This window comes from Biomphalaria glabrata, chromosome 2 (genome assembly GCF_947242115.1).
Source record: "Biomphalaria glabrata chromosome 2, xgBioGlab47.1, whole genome shotgun sequence".
Lineage (NCBI taxonomy): Eukaryota > Metazoa > Mollusca > Gastropoda > Planorbidae > Biomphalaria > Biomphalaria glabrata.
Window position 1 is genome coordinate 52,045,986 of NC_074712.1, and position 18,498 is coordinate 52,064,483.

Below are 18,498 nucleotides of genomic sequence, written 5' to 3' on the forward strand. Positions count from 1 at the left end.
GTTGTTTGTTTTTCCCTCTGCCAAATGTCTAGATGAAGAGCAAGCAACAACAAACTGTATACGCTATGGGGAACTGAACTACTGTTAAACTAATGTTCCATAACAAGAGGTTCCATAACAATCAGGGAATGGGAAGGTGTCTGGTATAATGTTGGCTTCTGTGGTGAACTCCATTGTACTATTGTCTGGACCAGGAAACTGTAACTAGAGACAAAGAGAGAATTTATTGGATAATAATCTAAGAGATATATTACACATTCATGAGTACTAATAAGTTTATAGATTGTTCATCTCTTGTATATGGGAGACCAATCTCATTATTTTCCTAAAGAATAAAGTAATGTTGAACACTTTTAATAGTGTACTGATAGAACAGTGGCTTTTTATTAGATGCTTGTTAACTTACCTGAATAAAAAAGGCAGCCCATCCAATCATAGGTGTATCTACTTGGGCTTGGAACTGTGTTGGACTGATTTTGGTGGCATCTTTGCTAAGCCAAACAACTGGATGGACTTTAGGTCCTCCTGTTACAGGATCTTTGACCACTAATCGAAAATCACGCCTGTCAATGATTTAAAGACTGAATCTCAAACACAAGATATGAACTAACTAGCTGAATTAAATTTTAAGACAGTACATACCGGTACATGGTGTTTGTTTTTTTTAAAACAGATATTGTACAGAAACTTAATACTGGAACTGTTCTTTGTAATATAGTACGCAGAGTTGATATTTAGTTCGAGATGTTCTACCATATTATCTATCGACAAAACTGGGTAGCTGTTCCAGTTTTAATAATAATAATCTGTATTATCCATAAGGTAATTTCTCTTTCAATTTGTGTATTACACCAAACAAAACAATATAACTATAGAAAACCAAACTATACATTCACACCAGACTGACAGAGAGAGAATGTATTTGATAATGTATAGACTTATTACTTTTACTTTGGCTTCTTAGTGCAACATATTTCAAATGTAGAGACGAGCACGATATGCTTCATAAAAAAGACTTATCTAAGGGGAAGAACTACACATCTACATCTCACAATAATGCAGAAGCTATTTCCTGTTTCGATATCAAACTAAATAATTAATTGACTAACTGGTTAAGGTTTTAATTGATTTATATTTTTCTAGGTGCAATAAATAATGGTGTAAAGTTGCAACTTGATGGATGTAGGAGAAATAACGTGTTCAAAATTTTGTACATTAATATAAGCTTTGTAAAAAAGCAATAAAATATAGAGCCCTTATTACCTGACGCCATCCAAAGTCTTGGCATAGTATACTGTGACTTTACTGGGTACAACAGATGTAGAGACCGTGATTGTACCGCTGGTAGACGTGGCGCCACGGACCCAAGAGATGGTCGGGAAACTCGCGCCCTGTAGAATGTTGAGGTAGAAACCTTCGATCGCTAGGATGTTGCTCATCATGTGACCTTCCATTGAATGTTCAGCGTTTGGGATGATCCTGGGTGAGTAGAAGCAGCAGTTAGTGTCAAGTTAAGAATGAGTAGAAACATCAGATATGGTAAACTCGCGAGTTGAAGCAACAGATTTAGTCTAGCAGTGAATAGAAACAACAGTTCTAGTCTAGTTGTGGTTAGAAACAACAGTTCTAGCCTAGTTGTGATTAGAAACAACAGTTCTATTCTAGTTGTGATTAGAAACAACAGTTTTAGGCTAGTCGTGGGTAGAAACAACAGTTCTATTCTAGTTGTGATAAGAAACAAGTTCTAGTCTAGTTGTGATTAGAAACAACAGTTCTAGTCTAGTTGTGGTTAGAAACAACAGTTCTAGTCTAGTTGTGATTAGAAACAACAGTTTTAGGCTAGTCGTGAGTAGAAACAACAGTTCTATTCTAGTTGTGATAAGAAACAAGTTCTAGTCTAGTTGTGATTAGAAACAACAGTTCTAGTCTAGTTGTGGTTAGAAACAACAGTTCTAGTCTAGTTGTGATTAGAAACAACAGTTCTAGTCTAGTCAAATTAATCCATTCTAATAATTGAGCACATTATTGAAATATTAAAAAAAAAAAACTAGGAACTTAAACCTGTTTTCCCGATTTCTCATTTGGTAGAACGTAGATTCAGTGCCTTAAAGATCCTCGACGAATAATTTTAAAAAAATGACTAGAAATGTGTCCTCAAAGAGATTTGCGGTTATAATTTCAATAAAGACTCCTTCAACAAATAGGTTTTTTTTGTTGTTTTTTTTTTATATTTTTAATTTATATACAACCGGAATGCATTTATCTAGTTTTCTCACTTAGGAGTCCGTGGGTAAAATTTGATTATATAAAATGGTCCCCGGTTGAAAACAGTTTGAGAACCTCTCAGTTAAATGACGGGAGGAGATACTGGGAGCATGGTGGACCTTTTGAAATGAACAATAGAAGAATCAAGTTTGTATTTACACAGACATGAAAATATAATGTTTGTTAGTGGAATCTAGCTTACTATTACAGAAGTTTGTTTTACATGTTTCGGATATTCCTTCTGATACTCTACTTCCTAGTCCAAACCTCCGATATGACGACCGGGTAGTGGGCAGTGTCTGAACCCGGGACCATCGAGATGACCAGTAGCCTGAATGTGTCACAAATGTAGAAATAGTTTTGAAATGTTTGAAAGACTGGCCGTTGTTATTGTGCTTACCTTAAGAATTTTGGTCCAGGCAATTGATCGAAATAATAATAAGAGTCATCAGGCAGGAAGAACTCATCCCCGGATGTTGTGACGATCATCTTTGGCATGGTGTATCTGTCTTTATAACCTGGAATGCAACATCTTAGAAACATACTAGATCTAGATCTACTCTAGTACAATGAAGAGGTCCGATAACGGCAATGGCCACACAAAGCACGCAAAAAAACAACGTAAACAAGATGGATGGTGAAAAAAGAGTAACTTTATAAACAATATGTTAGCCTTATACTTATTCAAGCCTAGCAAACGATTGTCCATATCTACTGCGACACCTCCTCAGAAGAAATGAAGGGTTACAAAGATTGAAAGATGATAAAGTAACAAGTCAAATATTTAAAAAAGAATAAATAAAAATATAATTAAAAATACAAAGCATATATTTAGCGTAACTGTATCAATTCTTTTGACTCAATCATGAAATTAATTTTTAATAGATCTAGAGGAACAAAAAATGTGGAAATATTTTTACTAATTGTTTTTGTTTAGCGCAATTTCGTGATTTTAGCTTTCTCAATACGCTCATTGCGCTGGGGGATGGGGATAGGAGGGGTATCTGGGAGAAGGTTTCCGTGCTGGCTATTCAAAAGCAATAAAAAAAAAAAAAGAAAGTTGCTCGACTTGAAATCGAACTCAGACCTTTTGAGTGTTGAGCAACCTGATGGAAGACCAACACGCTAGCCACTGAGTGCTTATGAACATAGAAGGTTTTATATTTCTCTATTGTTTCGTTTTTTTTTTCTTCAGGCGAAGACCTAATTGACCTTAGCTAGTAATGTCTCTCTGTATAAACAAAAAATCATTGATAAAATAATATGTTAATTTTTTCATTGTTTCATATTTGTTAGGGACAATGAATAACTTAGAAAAGTTTCAACTTCATCTGAGAATGGGAAGTGAACGAAATAATGTGTACAAAATGTGTACCAGACAGACAGAAGATGATATAAGCTTTGTAATTAGGCTGATAACATACCGTTGTACACAAGTGAAGTTTTACTTAATATGTACTCTCTCTCTCTCTCTCTCTCTCTCTCTCTCTCTCTCTCTCTCTCTCTCTATTTAACAAGGTCATTGACCTAATACCTGTAACGGAATACATACTTAACGGATCTATAACCGCCTGCATCAGTGGCATTGTTGGACTGTCCAAATTATACGTCACACTTTCGTTATAGTAGTCTTCAAACTCAAATGTCCATCCCCCGAGTGACCGGAAGTGATGATGAAGATTCTGCATGACAATGAAGGCTTTGAAACTATCTTCAATATTTACTAGTCAGCACTAGCCTACTAGTCAGCACTAAAATAGATACGATTTGCTTCTGTTTTGACCCCCGACCTCCCCAGCTGAAAATAAGTTATAAGTCTCTGACCTTTTGAGTGTTGAGCAAATCCATAACTGTTGGCACCATACCAATAACCCGTTTATCTACTGCTGCTGTTGTCCACGTGGTCCAGCCTCGCTATTAACAAAAATAGACAAGGTTACAAAAACAGTTGGTGTGGAAACACTAACTCAAAATCGGCCCTCGAAGTGGTCCACCCAGGCAGGTAAAAAGGCAGGTTTCCATATTTTCAGAAAGAATATCGGAATGAAATATTCTATCAAAGGCAAATGACAGAGAAGAATGGAGAAAAAAGGTTGACAGATCTTGTGTGGTGCCCCAATGGTCCAGCAGACCAAGGGATAAACGGGACGCCGGACTGACAAACCACACAAAACTAATAGCGTCTTTTGGGGCCGCTAAAAATGAACCAGTTTAGAAGCTTCTGTAAATTTTAAGTCTTTTTTTTTAAAGGACGAACGTTATTTCCATTTTTGGATACTATTGTGTATAAGGAAAGCGGATGGAGTTACATTTAATCATGGGGAGATGGGGAAAAAAGTTAAAGGTTTTCATATTTATCGATTTATTGTCAGAGACGGACTGGGTGTCAAAACCGGCATTGGCATTACCATATGAACCGGCCATGTGTTAACTAAAGTTCATTCATCGAAAACTGAACTCTTGCATGCGTGGGTTAACGGAAGGTATTGTATTTCGAACAGGAAGGTAATCAGCTACAAGCGTGGCCTTAATTATATTAAAGTGCTTTATTATGATTCGTCTATGTGCTTTTTGCGTGAATTCTATGTAACTTTACCAAATACAGCTCTTTTATTGTTAGTTAATCAAATTCTATGCGACTTTACAAAATATAGCTTTTTTTATTGTTAGTTAATCAAATTCTATGCGACTTTACCAAATATAACCCTTTTATTGTTAGTTAATCAAATTCAATGTGACTTTACCAAATACAAACCTTTTATTGTTAGTTAATCAAATTCTATGTGACTTTACCAAATACAAACCTTTTATTGTTAGTTAATCAAATTCTATGTGACTTTACCAAATACAAACCTTTTATTGTTAGTTAATCAAATTCAATGTGACTTTACCAAATACAAACCTTTTATTGTTAGTTAATCAAATTCTATGTGGCTTTACCAAATATAACCCTTTTATTGTTAGTTAATCCATTAGTATGTGCATAAAGGATTGATGTACACGCAAAGACTGTATACCGATTTAGGTTATTCCATTATTACAGAAAATGTGTTAGGATAGGATTATGTTGCACGGTAAAGTCAGTCACGTCTAGCCGTGGGCCCATTTTATAATAGAAATTCTACAGTCTTGTGTGTAGTTCTGACCTTACTGGAATTAGAAGCGACCCTTTCGAAGTCGTTCCACCGGCCCATTTGGGTACCGGCACACCGGGCTTTTGACCCAACGCCCATGTAGCCAGTCCGCCCCTGTTTATTTTGCTTGAATGTAAGCAATCTGGAGAAAACGTTGTCCTTTGGTACAAGGATCTCCGCCTATGTTTGCTTCTAGCAGGGTAGCTCAACATGATTAAGAAAAGAAAGTACAGACGTCCTTTATTATAAAGTGTTTTGGGGGGGGGGGGGATTTTGAAGTAAACAGAGGCAAGCTATAATTAGCTAGATTGTGGACAGATCTCGTGTTGCCCTACATAATAAGGAAGTACATTGTCGATGTTTTGGTTTTTGTTTCATTTTTTTTTTTGTATTTGGGAAATCATGCAAGAAAAATGCGACGCGTTCTTCTTGGCACTACGTCATTATTTGTTATGACGTCATGGACATAAAGTGTTGGTTATTCTTCTTGGCACTACGTCATGATTTCTTATGACGTCATAGACATAAAGTGTTGATTCTTCTTCTTGGCACTACGTCATGATTTCTTATGACGTCAGTTGACATTTTTGATTTTTGGTTGCTTGTCGACATTTTGAGATTTTGAACTAAGCAGTGTTTTGGGTCCGGAAGAGATTCTAAGTTATTTCAGCTAGTGGACAGCTTTAGGCTTATTGCCTTGGACCTATTTTTTGTGGTAAGATTCTTGGACAACATTTTAGACGTGCTACTTTTGGTGTTACCATTGCCAGGGCGTTTTGTTGTCCTTTCAGAAGTATCGGAGACATTCAATCAATGAATGTTCTCGTTTTGTTGTCCTTTCAGAAGTATCGGCGACATTCAATCAATGAATGTTCTCGTTTTGTTGTCCTTTCAGAAGTATCGGCGACATTCAATCAATGAATGTTCTCGTTTTGTTGTCCTTTCAGAAGTATCGGCGACATTCAATCAATGAATGTTCTCGTTTTGTTGTCCTTTCAGAAGTATCGGCGACATTCAATCAATGAATGTTCTCGTTTTGTTGTCCTTTCAGAAGTATCGGCGACATTCAATCAATGAATGTTCTCGTTTTGTTGTCCTTTCAGAAGTATCGGCGACATTCAATCAATGAATGTTCTCGTTTTGTTGTCCTTTCAGAAGTATCGGAGACATTCAATCAATGAATGTTCTCGTTTTGTTGTCCTTTCAGAAGTATCGGCGACATTCAATCAATGAATGTTCTCGTTTTGTTGTCCTTTCAGAAGTATCGGAGACATTCAATCAATGAATGTTCTCGTTTTGTTGTCCTTTCAGAAGTATCGGAGACATTCAATCAATGAATGTTCTCGTTTTGTTGTCCTTTCAGAAGTATCGGAGACATTCAATCAATGAATGTTCTCGTTTTGTTGTCCTTTCAGAAGTATCGGACACATTCAATCAATGAATGTTCTCGTTTTGTTGTCCTTTCAGAAGTATCGGAGACATTCAATCAATGAATGTTCTCGTTTTGTTGTCCTTTCAGAAGTATCGGAGACATTCAATCAATGAATGTTCTCGTTTTGTTGTCCTTTCAGAAGTATCGGAGACATTCAATCAATGAATGTTCTCGTTTTGTTGTCCTTTCAGAAGTATCGGAGACATTCAATCAATGAATGTTCTCGTTTTGTTGTCCTTTCAGAAGTATCGGAGACATTCAATCAATGAATGTTCTCGTTTTGTTGTCCTTTCAGAAGTATCGGACACATTCAATCAATGAATGTTCTCGTTTTGTTGTCCTTTCAGAAGTATCGGAGACATTCAATCAATGAATGTTCTCGTTTTGTTGTCCTTTCAGAAGTATCGGAGACATTCAATCAATGAATGTTCTCGTTTTGTTGTCCTTTCAGAAGTATCGGCGACATTCAATCAATGAATGTTCTCGTTTTGTTGTCCTTTCAGAAGTATCGGAGACATTCAATCAATGAATGTTCTCGTTTTGTTGTCCTTTCAGAAGTATCGGAGACATTCAATCAATGAATGTTCTCGTTTTGTTGTCCTTTCAGAAGTATCGGCGACATTCAATCAATGAATGTTCTCGTTTTGTTGTCCTTTCAGAAGTATCGGCGACATTCAATCAATGAATGTTCTCGTTTTGTTGTCCTTTCAGAAGTATCGGCGACATTCAATCAATGAATGTTCTCGTTTTGTTGTCCTTTCAGAAGTATCGGCGACATTCAATCAATGAATGTTCTCGTTTTGTTGTCCTTTCAGAAGTATCGGCGACATTCAATCAATGAATGTTCTCGTTTTGTTGTCCTTTCAGAAGTATCGGCGACATTCAATCAATGAATGTTCTCGTTTTGTTGTCCTTTCAGAAGTATCGGCGACATTCAATCAATGAATGTTCTCGTTTTGTTGTCCTTTCAGAAGTATCGGCGACATTCAATCAATGAATGTTCTCGTTTTGTTGTCCTTTCAGAAGTATCGGCGACATTCAATCAATGAATGTTCTCGTTTTGTTGTCCTTTCAGAAGTATCGGCGACATTCAATCAATGAATGTTCTCGTTTTGTTGTCCTTTCAGAAGTATCGGAGACATTCAATCAATGAATGTTCTCGTTTTGTTGTCCTTTCAGAAGTATCGGAGACATTCAATCAATGAATGTTCTCGTTTTGTTGTCCTTTCAGAAGTATCGGCGACATTCAATCAATGAATGTTCTCGTTTTGTTGTCCTTTCAGAAGTATCGGCGACATTCAATCAATGAATGTTCTCGTTTTGTTGTCCTTTCAGAAGTATCGGCGACATTCAATCAATGAATGTTCTCGTTTTGTTGTCCTTTCAGAAGTATCGGCGACATTCAATCAATGAATGTTCTCGTTTTGTTGTCCTTTCAGAAGTATCGGCGACATTCATTCACCGCCATTGCCAGTGTTGGTGTTTCATAACTAATTTTCAAGTATCGTTACCATGGTGAAACTGTCGTTGCTGGTTAGAAAATATTACCTGTTCATCAATCATTTCCGGTGACGTGCCATTGTTTGGAGGTATAATGTTTCTGTGACAAATATTCAACATTAAGAAAGGTGCTTACATGTTACCTAGTATTGACTATAATGAGACTATTTCAGAGAAGGATAAATATTTGAATTGTATTTAGTGTTTATGTAATTAAATATCTAATCGATAGAACTATTATTATTTTACTAAACATATTCTCATTAAATGTGTATACACACACACACATATATATATATATATATATATGTCAAAATATGTAGGTCCTATTTGCCATGCACGTAGTTGATGTACGATAGTGTTTGTATGGTATGTCTGTCATGTTGAATTTAGGCCTTAATACGCCCACGGCTTTTTCGTGACATTAATTTGTACTTACAACACAAATACTATAACTGTTATAGTTCCTGTTACACTTTTATCTATAGTGTATTTAATAATATTTAAAAATTTAGCCGTGACTTACATGTATTGTAGGGTTTAACAGGTGAAATAGTATGAGCATATTTTTTAGCCCTGGAATCAACATTCTTTTTCTTCCACTTATAGCATGAAGAGAATTTTACTCATTAGGAAGGAAACAGTCTTTTAAATATAAAGTCCTTAACAACTGTTTAGTTTTATCTATTTCAATGTAGCTACCAATCTTCCTTTTTTTTTTCTTTATACTCCATGACATTGCCCACCCTCCCAATTTCTCTGTCTCGCTTTCTTTTCTTTTTCTTTTTTCCTAGAGTTTACTCCCTTAACGGATTCTAATCAGATTGTTTTGAATGTAAACCTGGTCTATTAAAAATCAAAATGTCAGCAAGAGCAAGAAAAATCCCCTAAATTCTCAAACCAAACCTTGGATTCTCCTCCAATTACAAACTTCTTGAGTTCATTCCCTGTATAAGGTTTCGTGAAGTCAACCATCGTGTCCATACCTCTCACAACAGCCTGCAGGAAATCAAGAAGACTTAGTTTGTGTATGCATCTTTAATGTAGCCATTACACGCGGTCATGTTGACATGGAATCAAGTAGACAAAAATGTCTCCAACTTACTTTGGTCATTGGTAAGCGGAGAAGTATTTCTGGATTGGTTCCATTATCAAGAAACTTCTTCCACGTCCAAGCGATGACAGCATCTTCATATCTTTGTTTACGAGAAGGATCGTCCTGTAGAGACAGACAACATTACGAGCATCGGATCGTACAGCAAGATCAAGGAAGGCAAAGTTGACAAAAGTATGATATTCAAACATTATAGCGCCAAGTTTTATAACAAAGCAGACATCAACTCACTCTGTCTGCCTGTCTGGTACAATTTCCGTATGATATTCAAACATTATAGCGCCAAGTTTTATAACAAAGCAGACATCAACTCACTCTGTCTGCCTGTCTGGTACAATTTCCGTATGATATTCAAACATTATAGCGCCAAGTTTTATAACAAAGCAGACATCAACTCACTCTGTCTGCCTGTCTGGTACAATTTCCGTATGATATTCAAACATTATAGCGCCAAGTTTTATTACAAAGCAGCTATCAACTCACTCTGTCTGCCTGTCTGGTACAATTTCCGTATGATATTCAAACATTATAGCGCCAAGTTTTATTACAAAGCAGCTATCAACTCACTCTGTCTGCCTGTCTGGTACAATTTCCGTATGATATTCAAACATTATAGCGCCAAGTTTTATAACAAAGCAGACATCAACTCACTCTGTCTGCCTGTCTGGTACAATTTCCGTATGATATTCAAACATTATAGCGCCAAGTTTTATAACAAAGCAGACATCAACTCACTCTGTCTGCCTGTCTGGTACAATTTCCGTATGATATTCAAACATTATAGCGCCAAGTTTTATAACAAAGCAGACATCAACTCACTCTGTCTGCCTGTCTGGTACAATTTCCGTATGATATTCAAACATTATAGCGCCAAGTTTTATTACAAAGCAGCTATCAACTCACTCTGTCTGCCTGTCTGGTACAATTTCCGTATGATATTCAAACATTATAGCGCCAAGTTTTATTACAAAGCAGCTATCAACTCACTCTGTCTGCCTGTCTGGTACAATTTCCGTATGATATTCAAACATTATAGCGCCAAGTTTTATTACAAAGCAGCTATCAACTCACTCTGTCTGCCTGTCTGGTACAATTTCCGTATGATATTCAAACATTATAGCGCCAAGTTTTATTACAAAGCAGCTATCAACTCACTCTGTCTGCCTGTCTGGTACAATTTCCGTATGATATTCAAACATTATAGCGCCAAGTTTTATTACAAAGCAGCTATCAACTCACTCTGTCTGCCTGTCTGGTACAATTTCCGTATGATATTCAAACATTATAGCGCCAAGTTTTATTACAAAGCAGCTATCAACTCACTCTGTCTGCCTGTCTGGTACAATTTCCGTATGATATTCAAACATTATAGCGCCAAGTTTTATTACAAAGCAGCTATCAACTCACTCTGTCTGCCTGTCTGGTACAATTTCCGTATGATATTCAAACATTATAGCGCCAAGTTTTATTACAAAGCAGACATCAACTCACTCTGTCTGCCTGTCTGGTACAATTTCCGTATGATATTCAAACATTATAGCGCCAAGTTTTATTACAAAGCAGACATCAACTCACTCTGTCTGCCTGTCTGGTACAATTTCCGTATGATATTCAAACATTATAGCGCCAAGTTTTATTACAAAGCAGACATCAACTCACTCTGTCTGCCTGTCTGCCTGTCTGCCTGTCTGTCTGCCTGTCTGCCTGTCTGTCTGTCTGCCTGTCTGCCTGTCTGCCTGTCTGCATGTCTGTCTGTCTGCCTGTCTGTCTGTCTGCCTGTCTGCCTGTCTGCATGTCTGCCTGTCTGCCTGTCTGCATGTCTGCATGTCTGCCTGTCTGCCTGTCTGTCTGTCTGCCTGTCTGCCTGTCTGCATGTCTGCCTGTCTGCCTGTCTGCCTGTCAGGTATCTCTCCAACAACCAATCTCGAATCAAGTCGAAATTTTACGTAATTATTCAAAGTCAATGGCAAGACATGAATCAATGTTTAAAATTAATTAATTAGTTCATCCATTAATAGTCATTAATTAATTTTGTTTTGTATAGAAAAAGGGGAGCTTATTCTCTTCCTCCCTCAGCGTCATTTGATAATTCAAGACCTAACTACGGATGTAAGAGGTCTTTTATAACCCAATAAGTTTGTCTGACAATTTAAAACAAAAAATTACTTGGAATACGATTGGCTGGAATGGGACTTGGTTGATGACGCCACAAACAGTCTTTGTCTTGACAGCAATGGCAGTGAACATTTCAATATGTTTGCTTTTGGCTGTCGGCAGTCTGACATTCATGTACATTGAAGTGTATCAGAAATCATTCAAGAACATTGAATTATTTTACATTATGAAAGCAAAATATTATTTGTATCAGGGAGAAGACATCAAAAATATTGTAGAGCGTTTTAAATAGCTTAATTGGTGACAAGAGATGGTAGGCTCATAATATACGTATTTTATTTATAAAGACAGAACCTGAGTCTAAATTTTTCATGAAAATAATGCGAAATAATGGACAGTCCTGACCAAGGTGCAAACCATGGACGCTTAGACTTGACTGGTCCTGTGTTGCTGTTGCTAGAGCTAGTTTTTTTTTTTTTTTTTTTTTTTGGGGGGGGGGGGGGGGGGGCGGGGGGTCCATTTTTTAAAAAAAATCTATCATTCGTTAAGATCAAAGTAATCACTCTTCTAAAACGTCGTCAGCTTCATAATGGAGAAATTTTCTTTCAATGAAAAACAACTTTTTTTATGTTACTTGTTTTTAAAAGAGGTCTACCTAGATTTTTTAAAATTTAAATATTTTTAAAATCAGTTAGATGGAACTTATATATTGATTTTTTTTTAAATATCTTGTACATGTGTCTGATGTGCGTTTGCAGTCTTACAGCTAACAAGTTAATCTTTAGCAAGAGCAGAGCAATAGAAAAATTTCAAAGACTCTACCCATCCAAGCTGCTGCCTGAACTGATCCAGAAGAATCCTGTATCTTTATAAACAATCTCACTCGGGATGATGATGCTTACGTAATGCCACCACACTGGTGTCGTGGTTACTTGATCTGGACATAAAGTGGGGTGTTTGTTTAAAAAATTATAAACAATAATTTATGGTGTACAAAAAAATTTAAATCTATTAAAATACTACAATGTAAAATACACTCTACAGTTATCACGACTATGGGCTTTTAAATTGCTGCAAATAATACAATTATGATGAGTCTAAATAAACACCACTTCGATACCTAAATGCCCCTACCATTCTATTAGTAGGTTTAATTCCTGCCTGAAATATTTGAATGTTGGAAAAATAACATAAAAATCCCTTTTTAACCTAGGTTACTGAAAGTGGTCCCAAATTCTACTTTAGTATTATAGATTTTAATCAAAATCGCACCATTAATAAAAATAACTGATATTGCGTCTATTTTTCTATTTTAAATTCGATTTCCTGGAATAGAATGAAAACTGTACGACTCACTCGTTAGCCATGTTTGTGACGTCATGTTCAAAATGTGAACGGCGTAATCAGGACCCGTGAACGTTGATAAATATCTGTAGTTGTAGGTTGCATCAGGAGCGTTGACATAGTCGTCCAGAGGAGTTGCCATAGCTTGGAACACTGTGGTCAACAGAAGCCAGCAGAGACTAACAGAGTTTTTCATGACGAACAACTTCTGCAGATCGAATGGAAAAACGAAATTCTAATAAACCCATGGAACTTTCTGTTAATAGGTTTCGGCTACATATAAATATATAAACTTTAAAATCATCTTAAAATTGGTTAGAGAGAGAGGGAGCAGAGAGTAAATATATATCTATACATATATATGTACAATACTTTGTTCTTACCATCCCTATCAAGTAATCTAAAAATCTTCTTTGAAATCTTCATTTCACTAAACGCACGTCGTGGTCATAATAAATACAATTTACTAATCAAGGTTTCCGTATTAGCAGCTCGAGAGACAAGCCAATCTACTTATTTATGTTGTTTCACAAGCACGTCTTATGGCGACACTTCTCTGTTTTCCATCATAATTATCACGAAGGAGAATTAGGCTTAGAAATGTCTCACAGTATTTCCATTCTACCTGGTAGAGTGTTATGCGCTTCGGGCTGCTCTCACGACGGTCCCTAGTTCTAACCCTGCCCGCTGCCATCCTTCACCGTCCTGCAGGAGGTTTAGCTTAGGACGTAACAATCTTCATTTCTGTAGGCCCGTCCAAAACGTAGAGAACAACTATCCTAACTTTACATTGGATACAACCCTTTTTACCGTTCGCCTTCCTAGCTCTAGATTTAGAAAATACAAACGAATTAGTTTTCATCTCATGGTATTGCCTACCCGGCAATTTTCTAGAGCTAACACCCTCGAAATCCAGACTTTGTCTTTCAGTCTAGAAGTTTTCTCCTGAGTTCTTGTTTATTTGCATAAACGCAATGTATATCACGCTTGGCACATTATAACTGAGTCTGTAAACATATTTTCATTGTTTCCGTCAATTAATGTTGGTCCCTTTGATCTTCCAATCTTTTCTTACTCAACCAGTTTAACTTCTGTAGAATGTGACGTTAAAACCTTTTTATTTTTGTTTAGCGAATTCTTTAATAATAATAATAATAATTTAATTTATATACAAAAATAAACACGAGAGCTAAAATGACAAACTAATCTAAAAAAAAGTTTTAAACAGATAGGTCTTAATGTTCTTCTTGAAAGTAGTATAGCAATGTTGTCTGTCTGAGATCAATGGGGAGTGAGTTCCAAACCATAGGTCAGTGCTATGAAAAAGCCCGCAGACCGTAGCCTTTGAGGGAGAAACATGACACCACTAGAAGCGTTGAGTCCATTGAGCGCAGGGCTCTCTGAGGGACCTATAGAGTGATCAGTTCGCTAAGGTACAAGAGCATTTCTTTATTATAGATACGCTTATGACAAAGTGTGGCCACCTTGTAGTCGATTCTCCCTTTCAAAGGAAGACACTAGAGTGTGCGCAAGAGAGTAGTAGCAGAATCTCGTCTTAGTTTTCTTAGGACTATTCGTGCGGCGTAGTGACAGAAGATTGTGTTTAGTGTGAGCAGGCAGAACGCAAATGTAGGTAGCACGATAACACCAGGCCTTTGGTTTCTGTTTAGAAATGGAATACACCCAGTATCAAAAAACTAATGTGAAGGGTCATTCTCTTAATGCGGTACATCACTAGTTGTATCTGGGCAGCAGGGTATCCAGTGACCAATGACGCATCACTGTCAATAGAAAAACACAAATCGTCTAACTAAATCTAGCAGCGCTTTTGGGCGACTTTAAGCAAGAGTGTAGCGGGTCTCAAACTCCAGATATTTTTTTACTTCATTTTTTTCATAACTACAATCAACAATTGTGTAACACACTTGATAAACATACTCGACTGATTAGAGAGGTTAAATCTATATTTTATACTACATCACTATGTCAAGTTTAATATTAGAAGATGTTAAGTATATTATTTATGCATTTTTTAACACTCGAAATAAAACCAGAAATGCTTCTTTATTACCTACACACCTATTGAAATGTAATGTTGTACAGATATCGCCAGCCTATTAATGAAAATGTACGGTGTACAGTAAACATGCAAAGAAACTGAACCACTTCCACATGACATGTCTGAGAAAAATACTAAATGTCAAATGGCAAGACAAAATACCAGATACAGAAGTCCTTCGAAGAGCGTGTCTGCAAAGCATCCACACAATCCTGATGCAGTCCCAGCTGCGATGGGCAGGTCACGTCTACAGAATGGAAGACCACCGCATCCCTAAACGACTCTTGTATGGCCAACTAAGCGAAGGAAAGCGCTCGCAAGGTGGTCAAAGAAATCGCTTCAGGGACACCCTCAAAGCTTCTCTGAAGGCACTCAGCATAGACCCAGGCAGCTGGGAGACAGAGGCACATGACAGAGCATCATGGCGTCGCGCTGTGAAAACTGGCGCACAGGTTGCTGAGGAAAAAAGAACAACGCTGGCAGAAGAAAAACGCCAGAAAAGAAAAGCAAGGCAAACGACACTAGCTCCAGCTGGAATAACCTGCCCAGTGTGCGGCCGAACATTCCGGGCTCACATAGGTCTCACCAGCCACATGAGGAGGCACAAAACCCCAGTGCAAAGCCCTCAGCACCCCTGGATGACAAAGTGGTCATCATCGAACCACGATGGACGAACTATATATATATAAATGAAAATTACTTTCGAAATCATAAAAAAAGTAGGTTCTACAAAATATTTTTGAAAGGTCGAGTAACCTTTTAAATGGACTTTTTGAATGTATCCTCAATGTCATCTAAAAAAAAACTATGATCTCAATGCATGAAGTATTAGATAAAAGCATATATGGCTGATAGTCGCCACTTTGCAGAACTTAGATCTCTTTAGACTGTTTATACTGCTACTTATAAATGGTTAAATTAATAAGGTATAGTCCACATACCAAATGTTTTAAGGTCCTTTAAAAATAAGGTCACATAAATCGTACTAAATGAAAAAGAAAGAGAGTGTTGTTTCAGCACGCGGCACGGCAGCTTGTCAATCTTTAGTGGTTCCTACTCTGTGACACATAATACACACACATACACCAATAAAACAGACACACACATATACACAGAAGACAATCTAAAAAATCTCCATAGTTTGTATTACTTATCGTAGCGCTAATGTAGTAGGCCTATTTACTTTGTAGATTCTAATATTTTAACATATGATTGTCTGGTACAAACTTAACTATGTAATTACCACTCAAAACTTTGAATTTGTACAGCCTCATGCAATACGTCACCAATGATATACACATTAATAATCCCCACGAAACCAAAATGACAGCAAGATAGTTATCTTTCACGCAAAAAAAAAAAGATGAATTGATTTGCTATATGTATGATTATCGCTGAGGAGTCGAATCTTAGCTTCGATAATAGACAAGGTAATACTTAGGGGATGGACAGTTTGTTAAAAAGGATTTTGATTTGCAATTTCTCCGAGTTTCTTCAAATATTTTGAAGCTTTAAATTTGTATCTCATTTTTGTTTTCGAAGTCAGAATATTTAAAAAAATCAAGGTGACTTTCTGAAGAAATGAAATCTCGAACGAATTCTTCCTCCAGATGACAAAATCGTATTCAAAGTTCTTAAAATGAAGTCTTTGCGCATATCTCTTATTGCAGACTTCACCAATCAGCAGTCTTCTGGAAAGCTGATGATCATCTATGCAGTCATTTCTAGATTTAGCACTAGATACATAGTCATTGTGAGTTTTATTTTGACTATTATAACTGCTACTATTATTATTTAATTAAAGTATATCCCCGGGGTCATTATAGGACACTGAATCGAGATCACGATTATTTTCCTTCAGGGAACAGTACCAAGAAAAAGAAGAGAGGCAGACAGAAAATGCGACGGGAAGACAACGTAAAAGAAACGACGGCCTGCCATTGAAAGAGGTTCGATCCAAGGCAAAAGACAGAGGGAAAGACGGTCGACTGATCATGTGTGGTGCCCCAACGGTTCATCAATCTAAGGGATAGGTGAAGGTGAAAGTGATTATGTTCATATCTATTTGTAATCAAGTTCTTTTATTCCGAAGTAAAATTCAGCAGGCCAATTCTTCAATTTTGCTTTTATGGTTTAAGCTACAGAAAAAATCATGTTTTAATTGTAAACAGACATTCTCTAGAAAAGGTTCATGTTGCCTGTTTAAACTAAGTGAGAAAAGGTTCATGTTGCCTGTTTAAACTGAGTGAGAAAAGGTTCATGTTGCGTGTTTAAACTGAGTGAGAAAAGGTTCATGTTGCCTGTTTAAACTAAGTGAGAAAAGATTCATGTTGCCAGTTTAAACTAAGTGAGAAAAGATTCATGTTGCCAGTTTAAACTAAGTGAGAAAAGATTCATGTTGCCAGTTTAAACTAAGTGAGAAAAGATTCATGTTGCCTGTTTAAACTAAGTGAGAAAAGATTCATGTTGCCAGTTTAAACTAAGTGAGAAAAGATTCATGTTGCCAGTTTAAACTAAGTGAGAAAAGATTCATGTTGCCAGTTTAAACTAAGTGAGAAAAGATTCATGTTGCCTGTTTAAACTAAGTGAGAAAAGATTCATGTTGCGTGTTAAAACTAAGTGAGAAAAGATTCATGTTGCCTGTTTAAACTAAGTGAGAAAAGGTTCATGTTGCCTGTTTAAACTAAGTGAGAAAAGGTTCATGTTGCCTGTTTAAACTGAGTGAGAAAAGGTTCATGTTGCCTGTTTAAACTAAGTGAGAAAAGATTCATGTTGCCTGTTTAAACTAAGTGAGAAAAGATTCATGTTGCGTGTTAAAACTAAGTGAGAAAAGATTCATGTTGCCTGTTTAAACTAAGTGAGAAAAGGTTCATGTTGCCTGTTTAAACTAAGTGAGAAAAGGTTCATGTTGCCTGTTTAAACTAAGTGAGAAAAGATTCATGTTGCCTGTTTAAACTAAGTGAGAAAAGGTTCATGTTGCCTGTTTAAACTAAGTGAGAAAAGGTTCATGTTGCCTGTTTAAACTGAGAACCTTTGAATTACGGCCTTTGTAAGTCCACTATAGATGTTAGTTTGTTTTTTTAAATCTTATCTTTTTATCTCTGTGACTGAATGTCGCGTTATCTGTTCCGAGTGAACAATTCGTGTTCTTCTTTTAAAAACAACTTGTTCATCTATAGAGAGAACAGAGTTTTAACCTGTTTTAAGATGTATAGGAGTAGATTTTATTGCGCGGCTAATATGTTGACGTCTAGCATCCTTCACAACACATTTTCATGTGACTGTTCCTCATTCCATATGCTAGGACAAATTGGTACAAATGCTCTCTCTATTAGAGAATGGAATGGGTTGCCTGAGCTAGCCAGGAAAACCTGTGACTTGGCAGAATTTAAGTCATTGGTTAATATGCATGACTAAATGCATGACACGTAGGACGTAATCATCTTCTTTTTTGAAGTAACGTCTGTATTATATAAGATAAGATAAGACTGTAGAAGCTTTATTTTCGATAGAGACATTCCCGTCCACATGTATC

General features: G+C 36.6%; 1 protein-coding gene across 3 annotated transcripts; it reads right to left on the reverse strand.

Annotated features, from left to right (window-relative positions):
* Nucleotides 1-59: 59 nt before the first annotated feature.
* Nucleotides 60-16,062, reverse strand: LOC106079095 (autocrine proliferation repressor protein A-like). Of its 3 annotated transcripts, none has more exons than XM_056021317.1 (12): nt 15,905-16,062; nt 12,917-13,112; nt 12,383-12,497; nt 11,612-11,723; nt 9,437-9,550; nt 9,238-9,330; nt 4,090-4,179; nt 3,818-3,947; nt 2,666-2,783; nt 1,264-1,479; nt 407-563; nt 60-204 (listed from the first exon to the last, which is right to left on the reverse strand). In XM_056021317.1, exons 2-12 carry the CDS (start codon nt 13,098-13,100, stop codon nt 85-87), a joined length of 1,449 nt encoding a protein of 482 aa, XP_055877292.1. In that variant the 5' UTR covers nt 13,101-13,112; nt 15,905-16,062; the 3' UTR covers nt 60-84. The 3 variants fall into 3 exon arrangements, with proteins under 3 accessions (XP_055877292.1, XP_055877293.1, XP_055877294.1); XM_056021318.1 differs by lacking the exon at nt 15,905-16,062 and adding an exon at nt 15,720-15,864; XM_056021319.1 differs by lacking the exons at nt 9,238-9,330; nt 9,437-9,550.
* Nucleotides 16,063-18,498: the final 2,436 nt, after the last annotated feature.

What these genes read in the sequence shown, in the direction of transcription:
- LOC106079095 (XM_056021317.1), bottom strand. Translation starts at nt 13,100, where the DNA reads ATGAAAAACTCTGTTAGTCTCTGCTGGCTTCTGTTGACCACAGTGTTC. An exon ending in GGCGGTTATAGATCCGTTAA is followed by an intron (nt 2,784 to 3,817) that starts GTATGTATTCCG and finishes GTTGCATTCCAG; the next exon opens with GTTATAAAGACAGATACACC. An exon ending in GGGCTGCCTTTTTTATTCAG is followed by an intron (nt 205 to 406) that starts GTAAGTTAACAA and finishes CTTTGTCTCTAG; the next exon opens with TTACAGTTTCCTGGTCCAGA.